Raw genomic sequence first — 23233 nt, 5'->3', positions numbered from 1 at the left:
CACCTATAATCTGATTTGTAAAGTATCCTCGTCTGAGAAACAAAGTAGAAACAGACGAGTATGGTAAGACAAGAAAAAAAAAAAGAAACTCAACCTGATATGTATGAAAAAAAAAAAAAAAAAAAAAACAAGTTAATGCACTACATAACATTGTGATTTTATAAAGAACATTAACAAAAACATCTCTCAGCCAATCTAGTGGTATAGGACAAAAAAAGGCAGCAAGTTAAATCAAAAAGCGTAGATAAAAGTGTACCCCATGGGTGAATATACCATTTTTTTTCTTCTCCTCAAGAGACAATAGCCACCAACAATTAAAACCGAAACGACGCGTGTATGCATGTACAACCCGTGCGAAATTTATTAATCGAGGGCACTCGGTGCTTATAAAATCACGCAAGCATTTACATCTCTGATTTTCACTTTCTCCCCTTCCTCTCTTTTACCGCTGGCCTTGTACATTGTGTCGCACAGGTCAACGACTCGTGCACACACACACACACACACACACACACACGGGGTCGTGTACGCAACTATTGTTGAGCGAGAAAAATTGGAGAGGGAGATATCGTAAATAAGGATTTGGCGCAGCGATCGCTTGTTGATACAGAAAGTTTCGAGGACGAACGTATTGCGATTCGCGTGCATCGTTGTACCCGAGAATGAATGTGTGTGTGTGTTTCGAGTTAGCAAAGCTGAATGCCCGTAATTACTTGACTTTGGGCTCTGCCTTTCTCCCGGGATTTGGGAGGCTTGATTTGAATTTATGTCCACGCGCGTGTTTTCGTTAAATCAAACGAGTGACGCTTGAAAAACACACCCAAAGACGACTTGGTCATTGTTCGTCATTATTCCTCGGACGCACGGCTCGTCCAACTAATTTATTTGATTAAAAATAACCGCGCTGGAGTTGATTATACTATCAAAACGGATGATTGAGAAACGCATTGAATTCGTCGAGATGTAAAAATCAAAGTAAAAAAGCGTGGACGAATGAATCATCGCGCTTAAACATGCAAAGGCGCGCAGTCGTGACGATGCGTTTGAGAAGGAAATAGATGCACGGCGCGATACCGATCTCTTGACTGCGCTTGTTATTTGTACTGTGCTCGGAGGAAAAGAAAAAAAAAAAAAAAAAAAAAAAAGGAAACGTGGAAAATAAACGGGACGACGCGCGATGATTAAAAAAGTCGGGGGCCATAAAGGAACAGAGAGGTGGCAAACGCGGAAGGAAGGACCTTCGGCCTGTCCAAAGGCTGCGCTCGTCAATTCCAGTTAACGCGCGGTGCATCGATAATCGAATCAGAAGAGGAAAAAAAAAAAAAGAGACGAGTGGCCGCTGAATTTTTAATCGGATCTTCTAGCCGTGCTTTGTGCGCTACGCGGTGAATAAAGCGCAGCCTCGGGCACAAACGATACTCGAGGAGTAGTGCACTATAACCGGGTCTTTGTTTTTTTTTTCACATTGTTTTTTTTTTTTTTTTTTTTTACAGAAAAAAATCGCATACGTCGAATATTTTACAACTTTTCTCGCAATGACTAACACATGTAACAGTTTAACAAGTACAATAAATCTCGTACAGTAATATCTAAAATTATTTTTTTTAAAGACTACCAGCAGTTTGTCGATTCAATGAACTGCACGAATCAATAGTCTATCGTCGAGGATATAGTTTTCAATGTTCAAAGAGTAAGAAAATAAACGGACGAAGGTGTATCCATATATTTTTTTTTTGCACCTGCAAAACCCGAGTGGTATAAGTTTCAACGAAAAATTACTCGCGACGAATCAAACGATCCAGTCATCCGTAATTGCAACTAGCGATAATATAAATGGGCCCTTTCGTCGCATCGGCGCGCAAAAACAGTCGCAATGACAATTAACCCAGTCCCCCTCCGAACAAGACGTGGATTTCACACCCCCAAGACAAACGAGGACACAACGACCCCTCCCTCGCGAGGTAAACTCTCGGCAATTAATACACCCGCGCGTAAGCAGCAACAGTCATGACCACGCAAGTCCAAAAGCTCGAGTCTCGTTGAAGTTGCAAACTCCCCGAGCGCCCCTCTGCCAAAACTTTACGTACACGTTACACAGCCCGGACCAAAGATATAACTCGAAGCGCCCGAAGAACACAATGTTCATCCTCGAGATCTAATTCGTTCGAAGAGAAGCTCTTCGCCGAAGCTACGGTGTAAAGGCACACGCGGCCAAGTTTTCCCACGCGTATCCTTCTCAAAGACCACTCCATCGAGTAAGGAAGAAGGGAACAAAAGGCCCTTCAAAGGAGCTATCGCGTTGCGATTTCTCTCGTTCGGAGCCGCGTGTATACGTACACACACTTTCGTAGACTCGGCGAATATAGCGTATATAAGCGAGAACTAAGGCGGGGGGGCAACTTGTCGCGAGCACTCGGGTGCACTTCGCATATACTTTGCCTTCCCCTTGCACACGTACATCATAAACCCGGGCTGTATACGTATAAAAGGCATGCGTATGGGGTGGCTCGCGACGAGAAACGATACACCCTCGAAATAAGTATACACATTGCGCGCGAGTGCGCCTCCCCAACCAAAGTTCAAAGGACCTTATATATACATATACATGCCGCTAAAAAGACGACACCGGTGCTTTTTGTGTTACGTAGCAAAGCACCGAGACTATTTGCGATGGGATTAATTTACCGGCGCAGCTCATCTCGCGGAAATAATGTGTCTGTACTATTTTTCTTTCAGTTTGCGGAATCTCCGTGACAACGGAGCGTTTCGAAGAAAACTTTGGCCACGAGAGCTGTTGTGCCCACGCGTTGTAGCAGTAAAAAAAAAAAAGGTCCAACTAGTCGATACACCGGCAAGACACCCCTTCCGTCCATCGCTCAATTACTTAATCCTCCTTTTCTCCGTGAAAATCCAGAGCGGGATTTTTCCAGAGCCGCCGACAGCTGCCGCGCCAACTTTTCCATCCCCCTCCCACCGAGCGCTGCGTTGTAAAGTGCTCCCCTCTGTCTGCCCGCCCCCGGAGCGGGATGGTGGAAAGACTGGCTTAATTCTCGCGCGGCGGGCAAGCTTCCGCGAAAAACTTGACGGGAAAGTTGGGACGCAAATTTTTGCCCCACCCCCCCTCCAGTTTCTCCTTACCTTTTAGCAACATATGCCTCGAAATTCCCCTGTGCAGAGCTGCTGTGTGCGTCGAGGAGTTTCTCGGTCGGGGGGTGAAGAAGAGAGCGTTTCGGGCTCGTTAACGCTGATAAACGCCGGTTCAATCGGTGAAACGAGGCTTGAGCTCGTTTGCGCGGAGCTGTCGTTACGCAGGTGGGATTTCCAGGGCTTGTCGTCGGTTTATACACTTGTTACCATGAGAGAGAATGGGTTGTAAAATGCAGTTTTTTTTTTTTTTTTTTTTTTTTTCTTTCTAGCCAATCACTGGAGGTCGCCATGGAAGTAAAATCCACAACATGGCCACTTATAAGACAATATATAGAAGAAAAAATACATCAACTAGATAATTTGGTATCCATATGAAAAAATTCATTCAGTTAATGACGGGATGCTTTTACGTTTGTTTTATTATTATTACTAGGTCATACGGCAGATAAATTAGATGACAAAAAATAATAACAGCGTTAACAATAATATCGCACAAAGGCACACGTAACTAATAGACAATGCAATCATAAAACTAAAAGTACCTAAAGTAAGAAACCGAATTTCTTGAAAATTGCAACTTTAGTACAAAAAGAATATTTGCGTACACTTAGGTACTATTGACTAGTTAATTTCTAAACCTAAAATGAATTTTCTTTTTGTTCAGTATAACCAGTAGATCTTCTTTTTTTCAAATATCACAATTAGTCAAAGGACACTCCCATAGGGTTCAACTGAAGATAGATTTTGTAGGGCGAGGATCCCTCCTCACATTGTACTCGTCTTCGTCGTATTTTCCTTTGGCTTTCTCTGCTTTTCCAAGTCATTGCTGTGGTTCAGTGCTTCAGACCTGAACAAGCGCCGAAAGCCTTCGCGATAAGCTGGTGTCTTCCAAGCGTAGATGAGTGGATTGATAACGCCGTTGACGGTTGACAAAAATGGGGCTATGTGATGAAAGAAGTGCATAGCAGTGGATGGATGATTAAAGTGCAACACCTTCAACAGGGTCAGGACTACGTAGGGCAGCCAGCAGACCGAGAAGCAGCCCAAGAACAGGAACACCTTGGAAACAATTAAACCATCAGTTATTAACTTGTCGGAAACACCTTTGAATCATTTTCGGGGCGGAAAAATATGTTTCACGCACACTGCGCGAGAAATTGGATTTTACGTATACTAAAAAACAGTGCGGAAAACACCCATTTTACGAAAATTCTTGTACGCAACTCGTGAGGAACGATTCTCACATTTGGGTGATGAACATCGCATTCGATACCGAAAACTCGTGCCATGGGATCACACTTCAAGCGATCAATTGGCACTCGTTCCCTGTCAACTTCGGCCACTCGTGCGAATCCATCACTACTCATGTGGGAAACCAACTTTTCCACACTTGTTGCGTAAATAAGTATTATAAAGTCTTTATATATTTTTTCTTTACTGGGGATGCACTGTGAAAGTCCATATGCGAACTAGTAACGAAAACTACTATAATTACCACACACTGGTATGAAAAAAAAAATTTTCAATGCTTTTGGGACGCTACGAGTATAAGATTTAGGCAATATAAGTTGAGAAGTAACACACATACGGATAAGTATGGATATACATACAAAATTGCTGTTTTTGTCGCTATTATCCGCTGTACCGTTCGACCTCGCTTTCGACCTTTCCATGTGTGCCCTCGTCGCTTTCCAAATCCCCAAGTAAAGTGCAAAAATGCTGAACCACGTGACCATCAAACTCGTTGCCCAAATCACTTCATAATAGAGTCTGAAAATATCACAAGTATTTGGTGTATTTTCTACCAAAAAAAAAAAAAAAAAGTTTTTGTGGCGTTAATAAAACTTGATTACACACCTGGGCACCGCAGTTTTGCAATTGCCCTTTTCGGGGTCGAAATTGTTCCAGTACAAAGGTACCGAGGATATGAGCACAGCTGCGCACCAACTGGCTACTATCATTGCGTTAACTACGCGCCTGGCCATGTATTTAGAATATTTTAGTGGGTAAATGATGGCCGCGTAACGATGGACTGCTATCGTCAGGGTGGCGTAGTAGCTCGCAGCTATTGCCAGATACATCAAGAAAATGCTGTAAAAAAATATATTGAAAATATGGCAGATTGTGGTAAAATTGAAGCTTCTAATAAAATTATGTACTAAAACATCATGACTACCAAAATAATTTTCAGGAGGAAAAAAAAAACAATCGTATTAACAGTAATTTTTTGATAACATGAGCCATCGAAATTAACCAATATAATGAGCCTTAGGCCGAAAACTGTATTTTTTATCGTTATTGTGAGTTAAAACATAAAATCCAAATCAATTACCACCTGAGTAGATTACCACTTTAAAAATGATAGGTCAAAGGTATTTATCGAAAAGTTATCAACAAATATATACAAAAAAAGTAAAAAAACAAGAGCTGCAGCACAACGTTTTTTAATAAAGTCACTTTCCAATTATTTACAATTCGATATTAAAGTCTGCAATTTTTTAATGTTTTTCAAATCGATACATCAATACATGTGTACAAGAAATCAACACAAATGGCATTTTATTCAGTTTGAAAATGACTATTAATGAGTACAGCCATTGACCCTGACCCTTGCAATGACTCAAGTGACAAACGACTGAAGCTCGATGAAGTACAGAACTCAAGAGAGTCCGAGGTCAAAGACCGGGAGGTCATAGACCCCAACTTCGAATAGTCACAGACATTGCAGTTGTGTCGAGTTGCGTCCCATTATTAGGTAAATGATTCATGCCAATTTTTCAGCAACACCTTTTTTACAGACCATTGCCTTACATCAATTCGCAAATCTGTGGTGCTTACACTTATTGTTTTGAATTCAACATGTAGCAGTTAAGTTCGTACAAATGCTTGTTATTATACCAAGACTAGAGTACTTTTTTTTCCTTGCTATTTTTATCTTCTGACGGAATGAGTGATTGCTTTATTGACGACCTCATAAGTTAGTATTAATAAGAAGTCTTATGGACCATGTTTTGACGAATTACATAGAACACGATGAACCTAGACCACCTTCGACTTGGGCAACATTTGCGTGTTCAATAATGTAGAACAACCAACAACTGTGAATCAATTAATTTAAAATCAAACAGCTTGTTTTACTCCGCAAATCCAAGTTTATATGTTTTTGTTAACTGAAGTATATATGCATTAAAATTCGAAGTTTCTAAGAGAACATCAAAACAAAAACTGTAGAAAAAGCAAAATTTCTACGAAATAAAATGATGGAGTATAAAAATGGTGAAATATCTTCCTTTCAGTATACTCAGGTAGTTTAAAAAAAAAAAATGTTACCCACATGGATGTTTATCTTTTTATAGAGACGCAACTCGATCACCAGCCTTAATGACCTGACGCACGCCGACCACCGTCTTTAACGACTGGGACGCAATTCGACCATTGCAGTCATTAGCGTTACCTTACAGGACGCAACTCGACTCCAGACATAGAGATCACTTATCTTAGTAGTAAAAAAGTTTCTTTTTACTTTATATTGAAAATTATTTGCAATTTCTATCAGAAGTATTGCCTTTAATCTTAGGATCTTCATCACTTGGTTTACACCACTTTGGATAAGATTACTTATTGACATTTTTTGAGTTGATTACAAATTTTTTGTCGCTTTTTGTCACGTGGTAATTGTCACACTTGTGTGAAAACTACCTGCTTCAAGGACTTGATACATGTAATAATCTACTTTCCGTACAAGATTTTGAAGTAATTGAAAATATTGAGGTAATATTATAGATACATTTTTAAACCAAATAAAGTAGTTTGTCATTACTGCTACTTACCCCAGTAAGCACGCAAATTTACTGAAATTTCCCCACAAAAAAGTCGCAATCATGTAGAGGTACGCAAAACCAGTGAACAGATCCGCAATGGTGAGATTCAGTATCAATTGATTGTAAACGCCATCAAATAATCTACGGTTTAGACTTTGGACAATAATAGTCATGCCGTTGCTGATTATTATCATCACAGCCAATACTGTTTCCAATAGAAAAAATGTTTGGTGGATACTGTTTGACAAAAATATTCGTAAGTAATTACTAGATTGTTTTAGAAGTACGTGTTGTATACATGATCAAGTTGACCTAACAAGATATGCAAATACTTATGGATATAAATGTAGTTAGTTTTTATGGTCAAAATTGATTATAAAAAACTATTCAAGAAAGTTATTTAAAAAAAAAAGGTTGTTGTTTCGGCTAAGCACCTGATAGAATGATGAGGTGGACAAGCATGATAAAAGGTAATGCACTATATTCATATTGATTTTGTACAATACAACAATATTACTACTACAACAATACACAAAAAAAAACAAACATGTTATTTTTAATAATAGTGATTAGCCAACAAAGTTTATAATTATTTTGATACTGACTAACACAAGTAGTATGTTGCCTTTCAATTTTAATATTCATCGAAACTAATATTAGACAAACGATGAGAAGCCCATGAGGTGCAACTATTTTAGAAGAATGTGATGTGTGTTTTATTTATTTTTGCATATTCTGGACTTTTTTTTTTAATATATCTCTTATAGCAAAATGTGTTTGCAATAAAGATTTAATTAATTTTTTACTGTAGCATGAATCGGCATTCAGACTAAATCTTAATAAACTATCGCTTGATAAAAGAGTTGTAAACATTTACACAAACATCGCATGGGAGTAACAAATAAATTAATAGTATGCAATAAGTGTTAAAATATTTTTCTTTTTAGTCCAAACTGCTACCTTTTATCACACTCGACCGAATTGGCACTTTCGTTCTTTCATGTGAAAAGTATTCGATACTAGTTAGTATGTATATAAACACCGTGTCGTCGGTTTTTAATTATTTTTTTTTTATCCATTGCAGACTGTTATTAATGACATGGCCTTGAAGAACTGTCATTTTCCATGTAAAAAAGTATGGACTTGATAGTTATTAGACTTTTAGCTAATTTAAAGCCATTAAACCTTTTCTTTGCTTTTTTTAAATTTAAATCTGACAGATGCATCAAATATTTATTAATGATCGGTTAATTTTATTAAAATTCACTCGCTACGCGAGTCTTGGGTACTTACGCGTTGCTGGACATGACTGCGATGTGTTATACTTGTTGGCCTTGCGCAAGTGTCGCTACAAAGAGTTGTTCACACGTGCATTAGTACATAGATAAGAGTGGAATAAATTGCGACAATATCGAATCAAGGTACGTTTCGAGTCTAACGCTTTGAACTATCTAGTCTTCTCGTATGTATGAGGATAGTCAACTGCTGTAATGACTAATCGGGAGAAATTTATAAAAGTAAAGAGGGGATATGTTTTATCGAGAGTACCAGCAAAAAACCTTCAACAACGTAGGAGAGCTAGAAGCTAGTAACGCGTGAATTTTTCGGGGAGTGTAAGATTTTTGTTGGGCTACGTGAAAAATTGACTTTTTAAAATTTTTGATTTCACGCAAAATTTATTATGTTACAGCTATTATGTTACTCTAGTAAGTTGCAACCATTGTTTTGTGTGAGTTGAACCATATTAAAATCTACATAAACTATAAATAATACTGTAGTAAAATTAGTAGCTCGTATTAATTTTTTTCACCATCTTGAGCAGAGTAAATTTGAAATCAAACTCTTATTTCAAATCAATATCACGTGATTATAACATCAGGTCTTTTGAATTTTATGAAGTTTATTACCTTACAGTTGCGAGACGTAAAATTTTAAGGTAAGACGTCATTTAATGTATTTGAATTTTTTAATACGATTTTCTCGTAACCCAGAGTAGATGATAATGACAGTTCTGATGTTTGCACACCTGTATGTACCGAATATACCACGGAAAATAAGAAAGTTCTGACTATCATACACTCAGAGAAATTTTTTATAAATTTTATCGTAAATGCCCATAAAAATTACCGTGCAGAACGGTAAACGTGGGACTAGGTCGTCACTCCGGACTTTTTACCTAACCTTAACAATTTTTACCGTTACGCCCAGTAAAAATCATCGGGCGCCCAACAAAAATTCCCCTCACGACTCACGAGCCAAAGTTCACTGTAGGTAAAACAGAGACCATAGTTAACGTATTTGTCGTCAGTACAATATGCGTAAAAAAAATTTTTTTTCAACAACTTGATTGTCGTACGTTATCACTGTTGTCTTTTTATTTTATTTTATTTTATTTTTTTTATTAATGTAACCGGTTAGACATTGTACCATTTTAAATAAATATTTCTTTACAATAATGGAAATGTATCAATTAAATTTATTTAAAGATTTTTAAGCTAAACTTATTTGACATTGCAAGCGGACTATCCGATATACATAATATTTTTAAAGAATGTATATTCTATAATAAAGTATGTATAATACTATAATAATTTTATTGCTTTAAATACAATTAAATTCAACTACGGTCTCTGTTTTACCTACAGTGAACTTTGGCTCGTGAGTCGTGAGGGGAATTTTTTTTGGGCGCCCGATGATTTTTACTGGGCGTAACGGTAAAAATTGTTAAGGTTAGGTAAAAAGTCCGGAGTGACGACCTAGTCCCACGTTTACCGTTCTGCACGGTAATTTTTATGGGCATTTACGATAAAATTTATAAAAAATTTCTCTGAGTGTACCAGGTGATTTTGGTTCAAATATGATTTGAAATTTCAATTAATTATCATAATTTTATCATACAGTATAAAAAAACAGCCTAATAAGCGTTTGCAGTGCATATTTCACTATGGAAAAAAAAAAAAAAAAAAAAAAACAATAGATAAGAAACCACATAAATTTTCAAGTCTGTGAAAATCACTACTTATTCGCTTCGAGAATAACTGCAGCTCTCTCTGCCACTCGTGACCAAAACTAGAATTCTGAAGTTACGCAACTGTAGCTTTTTACATGGTAGCAAACGAAAATTTAGATTTGATGAGAAAGTAATGGACTGTTTATAAAAATATTTTTACAACAATAAAGTTTAGTAATGCTTAATTTTATTTTAATGTATCAAACATGCATGTATGCGTTAAATAAAGTATAGAACCTTACTAGTAGTTTTCAAGTCATTAGTCCAAACAGAAATAGTATTACAGAACTCCGATTGACCCTACATTATTTTAAAATACTTGACCAATTATAACTGTATTAAAAATTTTTCTCTTAAAAATATTTTAATTTCGTACATTTCATTTAAAGTAAAGTATTTGAATTTAAAATTTTTGTTGTGTATATTTAAAATATTTTAATGAAAATAGTAACACATGTTTGTTGAAATAATTCCAAATACTTGTAATCATTATTTTATGTAAACTTTATTTTATTTATAATATACCACTTACAACAAAATACAATTATATACTTAATAAATAGAATAATTTTTTTTTTTTTACATTTGTATCCTAATTTTTCAAATAATACGACTTTGTCCAGGTCTGCGCATAATAAGTACATGTACAGTTCAGGTTACTTGGCAAGGATCTAGATATTGCAAGTAAAAAAAATGTATACGCATAAAGTTGGTTGGTTTGTTTTACTGATTGTCATTATTGAGAACAGCAGTATAGTCAGTCTTAAGGTAGATCTATCCCACTCGAAGTGGATCGCATGTTTTACCCATAGACAACATCAGCCTGTGCCTAGTTCTCCACACGTGATATTCGTTCTCGTCGTTACCTTGTTTGTCGTATCCTTTTTTTCCAATTCATTATTCTGACTTGGAGCTTTGGGCCAAAAAAAACGTTCATAGGCTTCGCGATAAGCTGGGGTCTTCCAAGAATAGATCAGCGGGTTGATAATACTGTTGGACATGGCCATAAACGTTTCCGTATGGTGTAAGGCCACCAAGGCGGTTGAACGATTGTAAACCCCAAATACTATCAACAGTGTATCGACTACTTTTGGCAGCCAGCAGATCGAAAAACACCCCAAGAATAAAAATACCTTCAAAAATAAAACAATTTTTGCTTAGGCTTGATAGTATCGTGACGTACAGTCATCGAATCGATAAAAATATTTCGTGAGCAGGAAAAAAAATTCGGAATTCCAATTTATTAGATAATGATGAACACCACAATACGTACCAAGATGCAATTACTGTCGCTCGTGTGATTATTCTGCGCAATTCCTCTCGACCTCGCCTTCGACCTTTCCATGTGTGCCCTTGTCGCTTTCCAAATCCCCAAGTAAAGTATAATAATACTTAACCAAATGGCCATGAAATGCGATGCCCAAATCACTTCTTTGAATAGTCTAAGAAGACAACGTATTTTGAGTATTTTCCACCAAAAGAAGCAAAAGTTTTTCTCACATTTTCAATACTCGATTACTTACTTGGAGATGATATTTTTGCAACTGCCCTTTTCGGGGTCGAAATTGTTCCAGTACAAAGGTACCGAGGATATGAGCACAGCTGCGCACCAACTGGCTACTATCATTGCGTTAACCATCCGCCTGGCCACGTATTTGGTATACTTGTGTGGATAAACGATGGCTACGTAACGATTGATTGCTATCGCTAATGTGGCGTAAAAACTTGCAGCTATGGCACAATAGTAGGATGACATACTGTTAAAATAAATAAAACATTGAATTTCAAGAATCGAATTTACTAGAAAATTCTTAAAAACATGTATTTTTTCCCAACATATATAGATATATACATAGAAGATCTACTAATATATTATTATTAGCTATCACTTTTCGTGACTTGTGAACAATGAGTCGCAATAACAAGCCCCGTATTTTTAGATAAAAACGATAAAAACGATCTAAGAATACTGAGCTTGTTATTGCGACTCATTGTTCACAAGTCACGAAAAGTGGTAGCTAAAAATAATATATTAGTAGAAGTATGCAGGTGTGCAATTTAATGTATGAAATGACATGTTTTTTCCACACACCTTTTTGATACATTTTAAAATACTTAAAAGTCTTGTGATACATGTTTTTGAAAAAGATAAATAATTTGTATCATCACTCACCGAAGCAAGCACGCATACTTGTTCATAGGATTATTCACCAGGACCGTGAAATTTGTGAGCGACACGTAGAGGTACGCAAAACCAGTGAACAGATCCGCAATGGAAAGGTTGAGTACCAAGTGGTTGGAATATCCACGCGATAGTCTACGGCTTAGACTCAAGACAATAATAGTCATGCCATTTGCGATTATTATTATCACGGCCAATACTGCTTCGATCAGCCAAAATAATACGAGATTTCTGTTTGACAATTATAAACAAAACAACTTAGTGAAGATATTTTTGTTATACCTGTGGTCTTCTTCATTTAAAAAAAAAAATCATCTATGTCTGTGAAATGCCGTGGTAAGGGTATACTTACCAATACTTATGGGTATTATATATTTTTTTGAGAAGAGAAATTGTTTGCAAAAACTGTTCAAGTAAACATTTTTTATTCACATTAAAAAATGTAAAAAAGGTGGAACTATTGATGAATCATGAATAAAAGTATTGTAATTCGCTTGGTACAAAGTATCATATGTGAGTCTTTATACTTACGTGTGATCGGCCATGACTGTAAGATTTGAATGCCGGATATCGTACGGGTAAGTATAAGACTATTTGTACGGATACGTGTTAATCAGGTGAAGTGACAACAACGTTTTGTTAAGGTATACTGATAACTATGAGTTATCAGAGACTTTGGGCGTTCAGGGCTATCTTTTGCTCACGCATTTGGTGATTAGTGCAGTAAACTGATAAAAACGTATTATTATGGGAGAGTAGTCATAAGTGTAGAGACTACATAAACTGCTATGGACTGGAAGTACTTATAAGTTGTATTGTTTCCAAGTTTTATGTTCCACTCATAGCAGTATAAAACTAGTGACTTGAGAGGTACACAAGTTGAATTAACTTTGAATTTGTAGGTGAACGACGGTGACTGGACCATTTAATGGTTGTTAAGATTGAATTTTCGAAAACAAAAATGTACTACCTGATGGCACTTTGGCTTACAAATAATTCGTAAGAGATAATTTTAATAATGACGGTAAAAGTGACAGCTCCTGCATGTTGCAAGAATACGAGTTTAAAACTACCAATTTCGAATCGTAACGGGAACTTTGTCTTTTCAGTACTCAAGTGTATTTGTTGGAGGATTGAGTTTTTCTATTTTTAAGGTACAGTTTTTGTTGAGTAATAAATATTTGAAAATGACAAAATAGTTACCAATACTGGGTTTCTCAGAAGTACTTGATAAAATATTGAAAATTCGACAAACTTTTTTTTCGACTACTACTTCTGAAAAATAGTTGAGAATTGCAATAAATTTATTTGTAAAAAAAAAAAGATGTAATCTTTCCAGTGATTTTAATTGTTTTCTATAAAAATAACACCTTTTTACTAAAACTAGCAGTTTTCAATTTTTTTTAAGCTACTGAGTAAATTTGGGTAATGCGAAAAAATCTGTTCTTCTTTCTGATTCTCCACCAAAAATATCTGGATGCCAATAAAACTCCTTGGATGCTAAGATAAGTATCTGGACTATAAATATAATAAGTTTGTATGGTAGAAAAGCTTTGGTCTAGGCCCTTAGTGTCTCTGTGGGTCAAAGTCTGCCTACCATACTACTTTATATCCCAATTATGACGTCGTGATAACGGAGAAACGTCATTAAGATAAATGTTTTGAATCATCGATGAATTTTTAATTTTTGAATAACTAGAAACTCTATTACGTGAAATGTAACGAGTGCGAAGCCAATTAATGAAAAGCAATATGTTCCGGTAAAAATAAACAACTTTTTGCCATGAACGAAAATAATGACAGCATATCAAATTTTATACGCACCCACATTATGCTATGGGTAATAATGTAACATTTGTTCCAGCTACGAGGGATTAAATTTTTAATTAATATATGTTGACAACAGGTAGACGGAAATTTCGATCATCAAATTACAATTACACACCGGATCGATAGACGTGTAGACAAATTTGTAGATGTACTAGCGGTGAGAGAGCGAGGCAAAGGGGGGGAGCTTACATGTACACAATCAAGCGCATGACATGTAAGTATACGGTCACTGGTCTGTTGATGAGCCGATCTGAATTCATGTCAATGTTAATATTCGTATATCATGAGTAATATTAGTAGCTGTGTACATAGACTTTTTACAAAAGTAAGTTGGTTTCTGTATTAAAAGTGATTAAATTAAAATGTTTTTTCATAGTAAACATATTGTTGTATCATAAAAACCAATAAATTAATAAACGTATCATAATTCAATAAAAGCATACAAACCATTGATATTGCTTGGTTGAGTTAATTTTTGTACTTAATAAATAACTAAACAATAATCACGGTTTGAAAAGACGTGTTGCCAACAAAATTTATCAAAAAAAAAGATTAGGTAAAAAGTGATTAATGTTCCTTTTTTTCTGAGTTACGAGAAAAGATAAAAAAAAATAAATGAATTACAAGGTAACAAAATATCAAGTGTCAAAACGATATCTTTCCTGCAATGAAGTTATCTAAATCAATAGGTTTTTGGTCTACCAACTGGTCTTTATCAAAGTCCAATTCAGTTTTTTTTATCAGCCGAAGTGTGACCAATATTAATATTCCAGCAAAAGTAAAGAAACGTAGGTTAACACTTGGATGAAGAATTTAACAAAACAATTTTGAACTGAATTTCCTTTTATTACAGAGCGTTCCTTAAGTACAAATATGCTTATAACTTAAACTGCCAACACTGTAACTTTATTTTCTGTAGCGTATCACCAATAAAAACTATTGTTTATTTTCATGCACGTCAAACCCACATGTCTGTAGTACTTCCAATTTAAAAAATTCTTGCTATTGAATACTACTCAATGTTTATAATACACATGCAAAATTTACTGCATGGTTTGTATAAAACATGCATATAGAAAAATTGAGTCTATTTGTATTTGTATGATAAAATATTTATAAACCGTATTTAAAAATTGAAAATTATATCCTTAAAATATACGACAGCTTATTTTCAAACACAAAAACTTTATCTGTAAAACTTTACTAACATTATAATTACATTGTATTAGAATTTTGCCACATCTAGCATAAAAAATAAAAAAATATCAGTTGGTACTTTAAACATGCCTTGGAAGTCAATTCATTGCACTTTAAATATTCATGCATTTACTACTAGCTAACAAATATTCACCCCAAGAAACTTTACATACAATTATGCATTTAGTAACAGTTAAAAACAGACCACATTTTTTTTTTCTATTAATGTGTGTGACAAAGTAATCATCCATAAAATGTAAACACCATTAAACGTACGACATTACATACAGCGTATTTGTACCAAAAAATTAGTTTTACTTTATTTATCTAAACTTAACTTTTGCGTAATCTTATTTAAAAACTTTCCATCATTAATTTTTTAAAAATAATACGACAAAAATCATATTTTTCAAAGTATCAAAAGAAATTCGTAATTCGAATGAACTGATTTTTAAAGTTATTTTTATGTATGGAATAGCAATAATTCAAATTTTGCTGAAGTATGTTGAAACTAAACAATGGTGATGATAAAATTGTTCTTAAAACATGAAAAATTTTATAATGTACAATTCCAATTTTTTTTTTTATCACGTCGCTGCTGCAAAAACGTATTACAGTCAATAATTTTTAAACATGATTTTCAATCTAAACACATGATTAAGTGAGAGTAAAAAGTTCATTGGTTCTAAATTTTACTATTTACAATCGTCCATCACGCACAATTGTAGTTTTAATTTTTGTTTAAACTATTTTAGAATGTAAGAAAATCAAGTTTAATTAAAACATATATTTTTGATTACCGCAAATATAGTATAATAACGTATTATAATCAACAACCAACATCGTGTTCCTACATTTCTGCACACTTAGTTTCAAAAAATCATTTGATAAGTGCCATGACAAAGAAATTTTTGAGAAAGAATTCAAAAGCATCCAGTTGAAATCTTACAATTTAACCAAATAAATGTGAATTGATTAAAACATTTAAGCCATCCATTGACTCTGTCATATGATAAATTTATATACTACTTATACTTAACAAAACATAAATGTATGAGTTAATTAGATATATAGTAAAAGAAACTCTGGAAATCTTATCATACTCTTTCCTTTTTCCTTTAAATGATACCCCCTTTCTTACTGGGCTCTCATAATTCAAATTCAAATACTTCTATCACTTCTTGACATCTGCAAAAAAAATTCAAAAGATGTAACTATACAGCACATAAAAGAACTACCAAGTAATGCAGAACTAAGTACGAATAAATCACACCAAACAATACTAGTACAAGAAAGTATACAATTAGGTGGTATAAAATAGTTGAACAATTTTTATGAAAAATCTAGACTTTTTTTCAATTTAATCGTTTTTAATGTAAATCGTTCAAAAAAGTTAATAATCGATTTACAAATTACTTATATTTTAACTAATTGAAAAAAACGATAAATTTCTACAGAGATTATTGTATGGAATTGATAGTCAAAAAATTTTATTAAAAATAAAATAAAGATTTAAAAAATCATGAAATTTATTTGTAAAATTTTTAAATGTGGAAGCATTGGTATCAATACTATATAAACTTATAGAAACATTTGCGAAGTAAAATTCTGTATTGAAGCAATGGTTTTTTTTATTATTATGTACTGATGTAACAGAAAAAATAAATAACTGTTCATGCATATTACTTGTGTTGGGTATAAGATAATTTTTTACTTTTTGATACTCTTTGAAGTACGAAAAAAAATTACAATTATAAAATTTCATCAGCACATGGAAGAAAATTATCAAAATTTGTCAAGTGATACTTTTTTAATGTCATAGTGAGACTTGCACTCTATCTTAAGATTGTAATACTTTAGACTTGGTTCTTTGATAAATTATTATGGAAATCATAGTTAAAAATAAATATTTAAGAAGTATTAATATAATTTATACATAATATGAATAAACTTCATAAAAAAATTTTTTTTTCAATTGTGAAATATTTTCTACTTTAAATCTATTTTAGTATGTACTACAAAAGAAGTTAGTAGCGGTAAACAGAAGTATTAAAAACTTTAAAAAAATTTATTATTACATTTTTTGTGTATCCTCCGCACGTGATTATGCATTGCCCATTTCTGTTTACTTCTGTACAGGCAAAAAGGACAACTAAATCTGGGTGGGACATTACTATAAATACATTCGTATTTCGTATGCCTGTCTAGATTTCCTTTGTTTGCGTACTTCTTTCCGCAACGATCACATTCATTATCCATGATCAGATTTAATGCTAAATTCATTAAATACATATTATAACTTTTTTTTTTCTTATAAAAAGATACTTTAAAGCAGAAATTGCATTTATCTTAAAACACAGAAAAATGCGAAATCTGACTAAAATTAACAAAATGAACTGATATTAAGAATTTTGATGATAAAAACATAGTCAAATAAACTCAAAACTAAAAATTTCAAAACCCACATGTCTATTATATTCTATATGATTGTAGTTGAGAAATTTAAAACGAGAAAATATATTTTATTGTTAACAAAAACAAATATGGCAAGTCCGAAATTTACTCACGTACAGAGGAAAATCTCAACTTTTAGACATATTAGAATAGTTAATGTGTTTAATAAAATTAACAATAGAACTTTTACATTCATATCAGTGACTGATTTGCAAGGAGATTTTTAAATCCCATTAAAGTCACAAACAAAGAAAAGTTTCAAATAATTTTATTATAAATTTCAGTATCAAGCAGGCTAATGAAATGATTAGTTTAAAAATAAAAAAATAAATACATACTTTTGGATTTAAAAATTTTTCCTTACCTTTTCCATGAGCACTGAATATATGACTTGTCAAATACTCTTTTCTTTTACTTTTGCGTTTACAATGTTCGCATTCATAGCGATCGAATTTGTCAACAAAGATCCCATCTAATATCAAGTATTAAAAATTATAGATACTGTACTTATCAATGCAACCATTTTTTATCGAAAAAATAAAAAACATGTTTTACGATCATCTCACCTTTTTCGTGACTTCTCCATATGTGCTTCCGCAAAAGCGACTTTCTCTTGCTCTTGTACCGACAATGATAACATCTGTAAGGCTTAATGCAACATACGTATTTTTGATGTTTAAGTAGGGAGAATTTGTTTGCGTAAGAATTTCCACACTGGTCACAATTATGCATGTGCTTTTGTCGGTTCTTCACGGATGATGGAGCTTCAAAGTGCCGGTCTACAAAGAAATTTAATTTTTTAAGCACTTTGCTTATCAAATCAATGGAATATAATTTAAAAAATGATATAAAATTCAAAGTTAAATATAAATATTAAAAAAAAAAATTAACCATTGATGACGGTTTACAACAAAAAGTAGTATAAGACGTTTAAAAGGACAATACTTGAATTAGTAGTAAAAAGTATGCACGAGTACTTAAAAATATTGAAAATATAAAAATATATATTTACTTCTTCCATGAACGTTACATATGTGTCTCTTCATGTGCACCTTTTGCTTGCTCCTATACGAACAAAGATCGCAACTGAATCTCCTCTCCTGGTTGCATTCGAAAGTTTTATGGGCAGTCAAGCTTCCTTTATGAAGGTATTTCCTTCCGCACTGATCGCACGTGTATGTTTTTTTAGTGTACAACCCTCTCCTTCTCCTCTTAACTAATCTTTTTCGTTTCGTGGGTGGCTGGTTTAATACTTCATCGTGAAACACCGAATGAAACGATAACCTTTCGAGTGTTACTGTGCTCTTTTGTAGGGTTACACCTTCACTGTTTCCCACTAGATAATAAAAAAAGTAATCCACGATCAAAAGTTAAATGTAACATAACCGAGTATAATTTTCATAAAAATAAATTATATTTTTTAACATGAAAATCATTTTCTGTTTTTAAGCAGTAAAATTATTAAAGACTTTTATATTGTAAATGCATGATACGGTCAACTTGGTGGAACATAGATGACAAATAAATATTTACTAGTGATTTTTTTTATGTTCGTACTAGTCGTTTTCATAGGGAAAGATGCACTATTACATTATCGTAACAATAATCTTAAAAAATTTTTTTTTTAATTTTTCTAAAATTATCCTACCTTCTTGGTTATTTCTGCTGAGTAGTTTTTTTGTATTCGGCTCTTGAGGATTTTCGTACAAACAATAAGCATGTTCTTCTCTTAAATCCACCGAGGCTATGAGTCCCGAGTCCTCGAAATATAATTGATCCAGCGACTCCCCGTGTAATAGTGGATCCATTGTTGGATAGTCAAATGATGTTGTATATTCTGGTAAATCCAAAAATTCAAACTTCGGTGACTCATCTAGGAAATAAGAAAAGATACAGCTTGTTACAGTTTTTAAACATTATTCTTTGAAGGGAAACCTTTGATACGTTAGGCCAAGTTTTAAAACAGGTATTATTTTATTTTAAATTGTCATTTTTTTAATTCTTACTTGTATTATAATTGTATCTCAAGAATAATTTAGTAATTATTTCAAAGTATTTTTAATTAGAAATAAGATGACACACATTTTTCAAGCCCAATGTTACTTATTTTTGTTAAAGCATGCTGTACTAGCAAAGCTATATTATATTCATGCCATGATTTACGTTATAATATATCACGAAAGACATTATTTTCGATATTTTTAAATTAAATATGTCTCAATAAAAAAATCAATCTTTTCATTTGTGCAAATTTTTTCATTTTTAAAAGCTGACATAATAAGAATACTTTTTAATGAACTAAAAAAATAATTTTCAATAAATGTAAAACTCATATTAGTTCATAAAATACAAAAAATTAACTCTTTTAACTATCCTTGAATAACAGAAAAGTAAAAAATAATTTATTTCGTGATAGATTTTTGCTACAACTAATTAGAAGTACCAAAGTTTTAATAGGTTAATAACAAATTTTTATGCTATAAATAAAAATAGTGTAAATAGGTATAAAAAAACTATATACATAGGTAAGAAAAAACCTTTATTGCAAATCTCAATTATACAAGTAAATATTAAATATTCACTTCATTTAATGGCACGTATTTACGTTTACTTTGCGCATCAAGAGTCCTTGATGAAATGTTATACATGAGTGTTCTAATATTAGTACAATGCATATGAGTAATGTCATATATCAAGAATATGTAATAAATATTACATAGTTAAATTTAATACAATTATGATGCGTTTCCAAAATAAAGCGGTACTAGGTATGACATATACGACTACTTGAACGAAATAAAATTTAACTTTTATAAAAAATTTTTTACTTCAATATCACTGCCAAAATCAAAGATTAATTTGGCTACCAATAAATTTTACCATAGCCTTAGAATATTTTTTTTTATTAATATTCTTATCATAAATTCGTTATCAGCAAGTCTTTTGAACCTTTTTCGGCAACTGGTGGTACAACACCTGAACATTGTTTAAAAAAAGTTTTGATACAACGAAAAGGCCATAAGCAGAAAAAAAATCATCATTGCACCAACACACGTTTTCTCATACCGTATTTATTATTTTTTGTTTTAATTTTTTATTCATGGTCGAAACACCGACTATTCCCCATACCATTAGAGATAAGAATTGCGCCAATCTGACGCATGGCAACGACTCGATACTCCATCACTTGGAAACACACCGGTATAACATTGAGACTTTAATAAAGCCACGCTTAGCCGCATACTCGCAGTGAGATTCCCGGCAGGCACTCCTATTGGCTTTCTCCCCTTCCCCACCTGTGCATACATATCCCTATACGAGGGTGAACCCTCCGCGGCATTCACAAACACGTTAAAATTTCAATAAGCCTTCATCATCGGCGTTTAGGGCAATGTTACGGGCGCATGCCTTTGGGCACTCGACTCATGGAACAAATAAAAGTGTACTATTACATAATTTTGTTGGTTGACGTATTTACATGGTATATCTCCCAAGGCACTTTTATCGAACTCGCGTGAAACATACCTACTCCGGAAAAGGCACTTTTGGATCTCCAACCCCACCCACCCCCCAAAGGATATACAGAGCGCAAACGAGCGTCTGCGGGTCGCGTCGCCGCAGCTGTTGTTGATGCATCCTCAGCGGCCCCGAGGCGGGGGAGAATATTATTATTATGTACGAGCGAAACTTCCTTAAACAGCGACGAGGGTTTTCACCCTTATACGTATAGGTACATTCCAAAGCTTAGCTGGTGGGCAGGGGAGCCCAGCGCGGTGGAAGAAACGCCACACAAGTAATTCGGAGCTTGCGCGGGCGCGTGTGCGGGAGGGTCGGAGTTGCGCGTATCGGCGAATGAACGGGATTCCCCGTCTTCGAATCGGCGATTCACGGGCAGACGCGGTGGTGGTATCGCTCGCGTTTCAATTAAAATTTGGCAGCGAGTCGGTCGCGACCCCGCATATCTGGGGGTAGGTATACACACCCGTGCAAGTCCCCCCGAACGAGAGTATACCTTCTTTGCCGTGTTTGTGCACGCCGTGCCGGGGTGATGGCCCCTTTCGGCCGATCGGCGTTATTAATTAAGCGCGGATTTGCGCGAATCCATATACGACGGCGTTGCCGGGAATCGCGGCGTACGTACCCGAGTTTCATTCATTTCGAGGTGCAAGTGGGCCGGTGCATCCCTCGGGATTAATTAAAACGAGGGACAGGTTGGCGCAGCCTTGGCCAAAAAAAAAGACACCGTCTGGGTGATTTTTCACGCGCGAATAAATATATTTTGGAATAAATCGTACATTACTCGATAAAGCGGAGCTGTCTTTTCGAGATATGCCTCCAAGATACGAGGAAACTTGCAGTGTGAGCTTTGGATGCCAACAAATCGGGGTGAATTATTTTCTTTCGAAACTCAAAATCAAGATGGTACCCTGTTTTTTTTTGTTTTTTTTCAAACGTGTCCAAAGTTTACTCGTGAGGGTGGAGGAGGGGGAGGGACCGTACGTGTACTCCAATTCGCAGTTAACGACGCGCCAAGGCTCCTAACTTCGCTAGTCAACTCTCTCTTTTGGTAAATTATAGACCGGGGCGAGTTTGCGAATCATATAAATGGAAACGCGCGCGGCGAAATTTTCAATTTGCCATTCATTGTGTCCGAACCAGCGCCCCGGCGTTACCACGTAACAAAATTAGGTGCCGCGACTAGAAAGCTCTCTTTGTTTAAGCAGCCTGCAAATGGACTCCTTAATCGTTTTCCTTTGCTCTGTTTCTGATGGTTATTCCGACTTTGTTTCTCGTTTTTTTCACTTTTCGCTTCTATTTTTGTGCCTTTGGATGGTTGGTACATCATTTTAAACCGAGGAATTTCCCACTTACAAAAGCGTATTTTGGTTTCTCGCGAGAGGCCGTCCTCGATAATTCTGGAAAATATCTCTGGAAAATAAGGTTTTTTTCACCCCCGACAGTGTGCACCCGAACGAGAGATGGGCAAACAAAATCGCACCTCTCGAAAACGGATTAAATTCTCCATCCACCGCTGTTTTTTTTTGCTCCTTTCTTTTTTCGAAGATAAACACTCGCACCGGACCTTCCTTTTCGTTAAAAAAAAAAAACTCCGAAGCAACGTGAGCGGTGTCCTCGAACGAAAAATCCTAAATTGAATTAAAAAAAAAAAAAAAAAAGTACACCCGTCGAGAGCAGCTTCTTTTACAAAAGAGCTTTCATCCAAGTTTCTACGAATAAAATGAAATTCGGTCGGCATCGAGAAACAAAAGCAGAATTTCATCAGAGGAAAATACAATGGAAAAAATACACAGTTCTCGCTAAAAGGCTAGCCAACGTATTCAATCGTGCAAAATGGGGAGAAAAAAGAAAATAAAAGGATAATCAACCCCAGAGCCAAGCCTCGTCTTCCACACATCTCGCGCACCTGCAATCCCCATTCCCCTCCTCAGTCACTCCGGGGAGAAAAAGGTGGCGGCCACAGCACGCTCGAGGCAATTACAAAACTTTAGCAACCCCGGCGCTGCACGGAAGATTGATCGGAGCCTCGGGTCCGACGCCAAATTTGGAATTTTCCGCCGCAGCGCGTAACCA

At 34.8% G+C, this 23233-nt stretch overlaps 2 protein-coding genes across 2 annotated transcripts; both read right to left on the bottom strand.

Annotated features, from left to right (window-relative positions):
* Positions 1-3912: 3912 nt before the first annotated feature.
* On the bottom strand, positions 3913-5228 carry LOC149375093 (adenosine receptor A2a-like). Its single transcript, XM_089590466.1, has 3 exons — positions 5005-5228; positions 4758-4917; positions 3913-4206 (listed from the first exon to the last, which is right to left on the bottom strand). The coding sequence occupies exons 1-3, from the start codon at positions 5226-5228 to the stop codon at positions 3913-3915; spliced, it is 678 nt and encodes a 225-aa protein (XP_089446592.1).
* A 5373-nt stretch (positions 5229-10601) lies between these two features.
* On the bottom strand, positions 10602-12871 carry LOC106638451 (lysophosphatidic acid receptor 1-like). Its single transcript, XM_089590403.1, has 5 exons — positions 12692-12871; positions 12152-12391; positions 11502-11735; positions 11252-11420; positions 10602-11111 (listed from the first exon to the last, which is right to left on the bottom strand). The coding sequence occupies exons 1-5, from the start codon at positions 12703-12705 to the stop codon at positions 10797-10799; spliced, it is 972 nt and encodes a 323-aa protein (XP_089446529.1). The 5' UTR covers positions 12706-12871; the 3' UTR covers positions 10602-10796.
* Positions 12872-23233: the final 10362 nt, after the last annotated feature.

The sequence above is a fragment of the Copidosoma floridanum genome, unplaced genomic scaffold (genome assembly GCF_036245765.1).
Source record: "Copidosoma floridanum isolate Cflo_tuat_1 unplaced genomic scaffold, Cflo_Japanese_pri ptg000012l, whole genome shotgun sequence".
In the NCBI taxonomy this organism is placed as follows: domain Eukaryota; kingdom Metazoa; phylum Arthropoda; class Insecta; order Hymenoptera; family Encyrtidae; genus Copidosoma; species Copidosoma floridanum.
This window is presented reverse-complemented; position numbering and strand designations above follow the sequence as displayed.

Bases quoted from the DNA above. Each gene is read 5' to 3' on its own strand.
- LOC149375093 (XM_089590466.1), bottom strand. From the start codon at position 5,228: ATGTATCTGGCAATAGCTGCGAGCTACTACGCCACCCTGACGATAGCA. The intron at 4,918-5,004 runs GTGTGTAATCAA...TGATATTTTCAG, and splicing joins TGCAAAACTGCGGTGCCCAG to ACTCTATTATGAAGTGATTT. The intron at 4,207-4,757 runs GTATGTATATCC...ATTGTTTCCAAG, and splicing joins GCGACAAAAACAGCAATTTT to GTGTTCCTGTTCTTGGGCTG.
- LOC106638451 (XM_089590403.1), bottom strand. The intron at 11,736-12,151 runs GTGAGTGATGAT...TTATTTTAACAG, and splicing joins AAGTATGCGTGCTTGCTTCG to TATGTCATCCTACTATTGTG. The intron at 11,421-11,501 runs GTAAGTAATCGA...TTGTCTTCTTAG, and splicing joins TGCAAAAATATCATCTCCAA to ACTATTCAAAGAAGTGATTT.